This window comes from Nicotiana attenuata, unplaced genomic scaffold (assembly GCF_001879085.1).
Source record: "Nicotiana attenuata strain UT unplaced genomic scaffold, NIATTr2, whole genome shotgun sequence".
NCBI classification, from domain to species: domain Eukaryota; kingdom Viridiplantae; phylum Streptophyta; class Magnoliopsida; order Solanales; family Solanaceae; genus Nicotiana; species Nicotiana attenuata.
Window position 1 is genome coordinate 833,921 of NW_017670321.1, and position 9,249 is coordinate 843,169.

The window sequence follows — 9,249 nt, forward strand, 5'->3', positions numbered from 1 at the left end:
TTTCCCTCGATTTTCTAACTCCGAACGGTTCGAATCTAGCCAAAACAATTAGATACTATAAATATAACTAAAGAAGACTAATCTAAATAATGAAATTATGATTTTAACAAAGAATTGGAAAATCACCCCAAAAAGTCAACCTGGGCCCGCATCTCGGAACCCGTCCAAATTATAAAATTCAACACCCATTCGATATCGAGTCCAATCATATAAGAATTATCCAAATCCGACCTCATTTCGCCTTTCAAAACCCAAAAATTTGGTCCAAGAACTTTACACCTTTTCCCCCAAAATTTTCAACCCCAATGCTTAATTAAATGAAGAAATCGAAGATAGATTAGTGGAATTTAATAAAAAACCAGTTAGAAACTCTTACCCCAACAATCCCTCTAAATATCCCTCGAAATATCGCCTCAATCCGGGCTCTCAAGTCCAAATGGTGAAAAATGACATAAACCCTTGATTTTGAAATTTTAATCTACTGCCAACGATTCCTTCAGCGCAAACGCGGAATGATCCTCGCCTTCGATGCACAAAATTACACCACTGCCAAAATGCTCTTCGCGAATGGGAGACTCCCCACGCGAACGCGATTGCCAACATTCTCACAAGTCAAACTACGGTCAACTCCCACGACTTAAACTTTCAATTTAGGGACTATGCGTCCCATTTCACTCCGAAACTCTCCTGAACCCGACACCAAGCACCCCGGAAAGTCACGTAACCAAAAAATGAAATAGAGGGAGCAATAAATAGGGGATCGGGGCTCATACTCATAAAACGACCAGCCAAGTCATTACAGTCCATCATTCCTGGTAGTCTTGTTATAACAAACGACTTTGAAGAGAAATTCCCTTCGGCTAATCCTCGCACGTGGGTCGTTGGCAGATACCCTTTTTCCATCCGTCCTTCCAGTATTTCTGTTATGAAGGAAGATTGCCACCACCAAGATTTGGACATTGTTTCTCCTGATCTAACAGAGAGAGTAACCCTACCCAGAGAGGGTTTTACATATTTTTATACATATCCATTTACTTTGGGTGCGTTTTTTTTAGTAGAGAGCTTGACTGTGTTATTGTGGAGTTCTGCCTGGGCTACCAGGTGTGTTTGGCACAAGTAAGTCCTTCTATGTGGAGGACAATCGCTTGTCTTCGGCGTTTGTGCCAAGAGACGGGAGAGGAGCTATCCTTAGCTCATATGATGAATCACTATTCCCCAAAAATCTTCCGCTAGGGAATGATAAATTTCAGCAAACGTGGCCACCATGTCTATTATCTAGCATGGATGATGATAACGACTGTGGGTAGATGGAATATTTCGTTGGTGCCACCAATGACATCATTCCAACAACAACTTCATCATTTCCAAAATCTTGAAATCGCACTCGTAAGCTCCTTGTTTAATATTTCTTTAATTTGGGATTTTTTCATATCCGTATTAATCCTCCTTTCTTCGCTTGTTTCAGTAACTCGACGGGTTCCACCTAGGGTTGAAGGCTTGGACCAGTGGGTCCAGAAAATCTTGGACGTCACTACACCCGAAACCCGCACGTGGAAAGAACTGGCCCTCAAATACGAGTGGAAGGCCAAAAATCTTGGTAACTTAGACTCGTCTTGTTCTGCTTTTTATGTGAGGAAATTGATTGATCCTTCTCCTTTTTTTATTGAAATTAGGTCTACCTGCAAGCTCGGCTGTCGTCCCCAAGGAGGATGTTTTGGCTGATCCATCTTGTGAGAAAACCTCGTGCAATAATAACCACAGCACGGCAGAAACCTCGTGCAACAACCAAACAATCACCTCAACAATAATCACGAAAAAAACCCAAAACATAACAACTAAAACAATGATATTTCAATGATAGCAGTTTCAAGTAATGAGTCCTACAGTTAAATAATGAATACGGAATCAAGAAAGTAGGTAATTCAACTAAGCATGTAGTACAAGTTACAAATAAGAGATAAGACAAGTAGACATGTGAAATTAGGCTAAACATGATGACTATACATGCTAAAGTAACTCAATTAAGGCATAAAAAGGAAACTACTTAGCTAAAATCGGATTTTCAACATTTAGCCCGTGTACGCACTTGTCACATTACGTACATGTCCTTCACATATCGCAAATTACCATAACAATATCAAAGCCTAAAGGGAATTTCCCCCACACAAGGTTAGACAAGTCACTTATCTCAACCACGTTCAATCAATCAATTAGAAGGCCTTTCCCTCGATTTTTTAACTCCGAACGGTTCGAATCTAGCCAAAGAAATTACATACTATAAATAGAACTATAGAAGACTAATCTAAATAATGAAATTATAATTTTAGCAAAGAATTGGAAAAGCACCCCAAAAAGTCAACCCGTGACCTCGTCTCGGAACCCGACCAAATTATAAAATTGAACACCCATTCGATATCGAGTACAATCATATAAGAATTATCCAAATCCGACCTCATTTCGCCTTTCAAAATCCAAAATTTTGGTCTAAGAACTTTACACCTTTTTCCCCAAAATTTTCAACCCAAATGCTTAATTAAATGAAGAAATCGAAGATAGATTAGTGGAATTTAATCAATAACGAGTTAGAAACTCTTACCCGAACAATCCCTCTAAATGTATCTCGAAATATCGCCTCAATCCGAGCTCTCAAGTCAAAATGGTGAAAAATGACATAAACCCACGATTTTGAAATTTTAATCTGTTGCCCAGCGATTCCTTCAGCGCGAACGCGGAATGATCCTCATGTTCGATTCACAAAATTACACCACTGCCAAAATGCTCTTTGCGAACGCGAGACTCCCCACACGAACACGATTTCCAACATTCTCACAAGTCAAACTACGGCAACTCATATGACTTAAACTTTCAATTTAGGGACTATGTGTCCCATTTCACTCCGGAACTCTCCCGAACCCGACACCAAGAACCCTGGAAAGTCACGTAACCACAAAATGAAATAGAGGGAGCAATAAATAGGGGATCGGAGCTCATACTCTCAAAACGACCGGCCAGGTCGTTACACTCCATCATCCCAGGAAGTCTTGTTATAACAAATGACTTCGAGAGAAATTCCCTTCGGCTAATCCTCGCACGTGGGTCGTTGGCAGATATCTTTTTTCCATTCGTCCTTCCAGTATTTCTGTTGTGAAGGAAGATTGCCACCACCAAGATTTGGACATTGTTTCTCCTGATCTAACAGAGTGAGTAACCCAACCCAGAGAGGGTTTTACGTATTTTTATACATATCCCTTTACTATGGGTGCGTTTTCTTTGAGTGGAGAGCTTGACTACGTTATTGTGGAGTTGTGCCTGCGCTACCAGGTGTGTTTGGCACAAGTAAGTCCTTCTATGTGGAGGACGATCGCTTGTCTTCAGCGTTTGTGTCAAGAGACGGGAGAGGAGCTATCCTTAGCTCATGTGATGAATCACTATTCCCCCAAAATCATCCGCGGGGGAATGATAAATTTCAGCAAACGTGGCCACCATGCTCTATTATCTAGCATGGATGATGATAACGACTGTGGGTATATGGAATAGTTCATTGGTTGCCACCAATGACATCATTCCGACAACGACTTCATCCTTTCCATAATCGTGAAATCATCGAAAGCTCCTTGTTTAATATTTCTTTAATTAGGGATTTTTTCATATCCGTATTAATCCTCCTTTTTTCGCCTATTTCAGTAACTCAACGTGTTCCACCTAGGGTTGAAGGCCTGGACCAGTGGGTCCAGAAAATCTTGGATGTCACTACACCCGAAACCCGTACGTGGAAAGAACTGGCCCTCAAATACGAGTGGAAGGCCAAAAATCTTGGTAACTTAGACTCGTCTCTTTTCTGCTTTTTACGTGAGGATATTGATTGATCCTTTTCCTTTTTTTTGTTGAAATTAGGTCTACCTGCAGGCTCGGCTGTCGTCCCCAAGGAGGACGTTTTGGCTGATCTTGCTGATGCGGTGAGGCTGCTTCAGGAGGCGCTTACTCGAACAAGTGTCTCCGGAACTGCTTCGGGTACAAGTTTTCCTTCACGGAGTCCCCGCCCGGAGAACAAGCAAAAAAAAGGCGTTCCTCCACGACCGGAGAAAAGAATAAGAGGGCGAAGACTGCTTCCCCCAAGTCATCTCCGAAAATTGTGGTGACTAGCCCTCTTCCCAGGCCGATCATAGACACCGTGATGATCGACGATGTTGGAGAAGCTACTGATAGGGAAGCTTATCTACATAGAAGGCGACGATCCTCATCAACTCAACAGAATTCTCAATCTGCTGAGTTAGTTACACCAACCGAGGATGATGTCATGGCACTTTGGGGGGGAGATTGAGATGGTAGAAAATGCCAACTCCCATTCTGTACCCTATATTGCGGGGATGAGTACCGGGTCCCTGCCGTCTTCGGTTGGCGAGCAACCAACAACTACTACTGCGTTTGTTGCGGCTGCTTCTCATCCTTCATTGCCATCAGCTTCATCTCCTTCTTCACCAACTCTTCCATCAGCAACTGCTACATCATCTCCACCAACTGCATCTGGCCGAGAAGAAGGTGTTCCTCTTCCCTAGTCCCCAGTTCATGGGAATTTGGGGAAAATTTATGCTGCCCCCTCTGAAGATCCGCAAAGGAGGAGGAATGTTACTCTCTCAGTCTCCACTGGATGCAACTTGCTATCTCGGCCAGTAGAACTTGCTAATTATCTGAAACCTTTGGCTTCATAGAAAGATTGGGAAAAGATACGGGCTCTCTCGGGAGAGTGCTTGTTGAACAATGCCATGCACAACGCCACAACGGTACATTCTTTACTTCCTTTGTTAGTTCTTCTATTTTTGCTTAAAAATATCCCGAGTTTGCCTTTCTTGCTTTGTAGGCCAACTTTCTTGCTTTCGAGGGCCTCCTATGGTTGATCCGGGAAAAGGAAGATCTTACATCCGCACAGGATCAACTTTTGGCCGAGGGGGAGCAAACTACCACTTGCTTCTCGGAACTAGAAGCCAAAACTGCTGAGGCCATTGTATTGCAGGCTCGTTTGTAGCAAAGTGAGCAAGAAGTGCTAACCCTTAGCCAAGATATTGGCCCGTTGAGAGGTTACATTTGACGAAGCCAGGACCAAATAGGTTGAAGTGCATAATGCCTTCTTGCTACATGCGATCGTGAGGCTGCCTTCACCGAGAGATTGACCAACATAGAGGCAAACTTGAACTCCAAAGTTAAAGAGCTTACTGCTGTGGGGGTGAAACATGCCCATTTGGAGGAGAAGTATAAGAAAACTATCGAGCATAATAGGCTCTTTAGCTCAACTATCCGTGAGCTTGATGTTAGCCTCCGGTCTGTTAGATTCGCCTGGGAAAACCTTTCTACCGAGGTAACCCAACTCAAAGAAGAACTTAAGAGCTGATCGGCTTCCTCGGTTTTGAGAAAACTTACGTTATGTACAACATGGGAGAAAAACCTTGGAAGAGGCCAAAGATGGTATCATTGACTTTGATGCTGAAATTGCCAAGGCCTGTGAGTTTGAGTTAGCTGCTAAAAGTGGTCTCCCGACAGAGCCTGATGCCTCCGGTTCTTCTAGTTCTGGTTCTGAGACTCCGGTAACTGACGAGGAAACAGAAGGCAAAGATGTTGAAGGCCCTACTGATGAAGGCCAAAATGTTGAGCCATCAGCGGATTTACCCGCTTCCCTTAGGGGCGCTGACTCTTCTCTTTCTCTGGGTTCCAGAGATGCAGTGGTTTAGCTTTTCTTCTTCTTCAACTTTTGTAGCCGTGCCACTTTGACATGTTATTGTAAATAAAGACATCTTTTTGCTCAAGTATTGTTTGCGTCTTTCTTTCAGTTGAACCTCTATGCATGTTTTGCGCTCCCTTTTTTCTTTTGCCTAAGTGTTTTGCACAAGTTTTACTATTTGCGTCTGATTATGTAAGGCCTTGGGTGTATTTTTTCCCCAAAACCATCTATATTTCGGGCACAAACTGGTCCGAAATCAACCCTTTGACGTGAGGGTTTTCGTAAGTATTTGAGCAAGTTTGCTTTTTGCGTCTTTTTTTGCAAGGCTTCAGGTGTATTTTTCCCCGAAGACATTTTGATTTCGGGCATAAGTTCTTCCGAAATCAACCCTATAACGTGAGCGTTTTAATAAGTATTTGTGCAGGTTTGCTTTTTGTGTCTTTTTGTGCAAGGCTTCGGGTGTATTTTTCCCCGAGGGCATTTTGATTCCGGGCATAAGTTATTCCGAAATCAACCCTTTAATGTGAGGGTTTCCATAAGAGAGGGCCCTCTTATGTTTACGGTGCTCTTGAAGAGGACATCTCCTGTTTATTACGGCACTAGCATTTGATGTACTTGTTTAACTTTCAAATGACAAAATCAGTTCATCGTTCAGACAAGAAACAAGATAGAAATAAAAGGACTTCACTTTATTCCTTTCTTTTTCAAATAGTAAATAAGGATTTGTTATGCTAAAAAGAAATTGCCATTACTTGTGGCTAACTTGTACAAATTGTCTCTACGGGGCTGGCCGCACAGTCCCTGGTCCTGATGATACAATTATGCTTACGGTTTTTGTTTCCTGGTCGATGTGGCAGTCATTGTTGCCGTATCCTCATATCATTCCCCCTAGTATTCGAATCCGAAGAATGCGAATTGGAACAATGGAAGTTTTGCACCTTCGAGGACCCCACTAATGAATTGCAAGACAATCTTCAACTCGGTAACAAACTTCGCTTCCCCTTAGGAATTTATGTTATCGAGCAAAATACTATATAACATTCCTTTAGTGGTTTGCACTTGCGAACAATCGGGTAACCTTTGTTCGATAGAAAACTTAACTTCCAAGTAGGAATTTTGCTATCTAGCAAAAGATTAACTAACCGCTCGTGTGGTTCTTCGCTTGCGTGCCTTGTTATTAGAAGGTCTTAAAGCTGTTGTTGAAGCTTTCTTCGTAGTATGCTTTCCGTTACTGCCTCATTAAAAACCTTGCCAAAAAATCCAATTGGGGAAAAAATTGGACGAAGGGAAAAAGAGTGCAGCACATACTTTCAGTACAGGTCATGTTCATCAGCAATAATATCATTTGAGGTGTGCCACGTTCCAGTTGTTGGGAAATTTTCTCCTACTTAATTCTCCAATTCGTACGAACCTTTCACTGTGACAGCTGAAACCCGGTAGGGGCCTTCCTATATTGGACCTAGCTTCCTCGCATTGAGCTCCCGGGTGTTTTGAGCTACTTTCCTTAGGACCAAGTCTCCTACTTTGAAAAAACAAAGTTTGGCTCTTGCATTATAATATCGTTCCATTCTCTGCTTTTGGGTCCATTCTCTGCTTTTGGGATGCCAAGTCCCTGCGCTCATCGAGTAGCTCCAAGTTGATTAATATCGCTTAGTTGTTTAATTCTTCATTGGCTTGGTAATATCTCAAGGTGGGCACCCCTACTTCTATCGGGATTAAGGCTTCTGCTCCGTACACAAGGGAAAAAGGAGTTTCTGCTGTGCTTGATTTGGCCGTTGTTCGGTATGCCCATAAAACTCCGGGTAGTTCCTCAGGCCATTTACCTTTAGCCACTTCCAATATTTTCTTTAGGTTTTGTATAATCACTTTGTTCGTTGACTTTGCTTGACCATTTGTGCTCGGATGGTAGGATGAAGATGTGATCCTCTTTAATTTCAAATCTTCAAGGAACTTTGTGATCTTTGCTCCAATAAATTGCGGCCCATTATCGCATGCTATCTCTTTTGATATTCCGAACTTGCAGATTATTTTTCCCCACAAGAAATCTACCACTTCGCGCTCGCCAATCTTCTGATAAGAACCTGCTTCCACCTACTTAGAAAAATAGTCAGTTAAAATCAAAAGAAATTTTACCTTGCCGGGAGCTGGCGGCAGTGGTCTGACAATGTGCATACCCCATTTAATGAATGGCGACGGAGATAGAATCGAGTGTAGTGGTTCTACCGGTTGATGTACCAGCGGTGCGTAGCGTTTTGGAACTTATCTCATTTTTGAACGAAAGTTTTGGCATCTTGTTCCATTCGGGGCCAATAATATCCCGGCCTTACCAGTTTTAGCACTAAGGAATCTGTGCTTGAATGGTTGCCGCATATCCCTTCGTGGACTTCTTGCGTAACATAATTTGCTTCAGATGCCCCCAAGCATCAGGCCAACGGGCCTTAGAAAGATTTTCTGTACAGTTGGCCTCCTTTGAAGCTATATCGTGCTGCTTTGGCGCGCAGCACTAGGGACGCCTTGGAGTCTTTGGGAAACTTCCCGTGTCGAGATAATCGATGATCTCATTCCTACAATCCCAGACCAAATTAGTCGTATTTAGCTCATAGTAGCTATCTGCATCCAGGACCGAGTGCATCAGTTATACTACCGTCCTGAACTCTTATCCCTTCATTTCCGTTGATGAACTGAGGTTAGCCAGTATATTTGCTTCTGCAATTTCTTCACTTGGGATTTGAGTAATCGACCACTCCCGAAATCGAGCCAGCAGAGCCTGGACCTTTACCACGTATTGTTGCATGCGCTCCTCTTTGGTTTCGAAGATCCCGTAGACCTAATTTAGCACCAGCTGTGAGTCGAACTTGAATTCTATGACCTTGGAATCTAGTCCCCGGGCCAGTTCGAGTCCTCCAATCGAAGCCTCATACTCTACTTCATTGTTACTTAAAGGGACCATTTTGATAGTTTGCCTTAGGGTAGATCAGCTGGTCAAGGCTGAGAAGATTAGGTATCACTTTTATTTCTTTCCACCGTTCGGTCATTCCAACTAAGCAATCACCTTACCTCAAAATCAATAGTAGGAGTTAAAATCTTACCTTAAAAAGCATGCATGCAATTAATAAGAAGTAAAAATGGTTGTATTGCTTTAGAGTTCGTTCACAACATACTCTATTACACAATGAAATAGCAAATTAAAGACCCTTATTATTAAAGAGGAGGATGGGGAGTCGCTGGCGATGTATGAGCTGGTGTATAGTCAATCACTATCGAATCAGCTTGAATTTCTGTTTCTTTTTCCATCTCATAAACCTTCGCTGGACTTGCATAAGCTTGTTTTGATTCCATTTCTCTTCTTCCAATACCTGCTGCTAAGTACAACAAGAATAGGAAGAAAAAAAAAGTTATTCACTATTATACTTGAAAAGGTGGATTATAGGCATCGCTTTGATATACTTGTGAGATCAAATATATATCAACAAATGAAAGAGAGGGGGCCGGAATAAAATTACCTTGTGTCACTATTATAATGAAGCACACCAAAA

The 9,249-nt window shown here is 42.3% G+C and overlaps 1 protein-coding gene across 1 annotated transcript; it reads right to left on the bottom strand.

Annotated features, from left to right (window-relative positions):
• Positions 1-7,363: 7,363 nt before the first annotated feature.
• LOC109237819 lies at positions 7,364-8,663 on the bottom strand. Its single transcript, XM_019404205.1, has 2 exons — positions 8,553-8,663; positions 7,364-7,804 (listed from the first exon to the last, which is right to left on the bottom strand). Exons 1-2 carry the CDS (start codon positions 8,661-8,663, stop codon positions 7,364-7,366), a joined length of 552 nt encoding a protein of 183 aa, XP_019259750.1.
• Between the last annotated feature and the right edge of the window lie 586 nt (positions 8,664-9,249).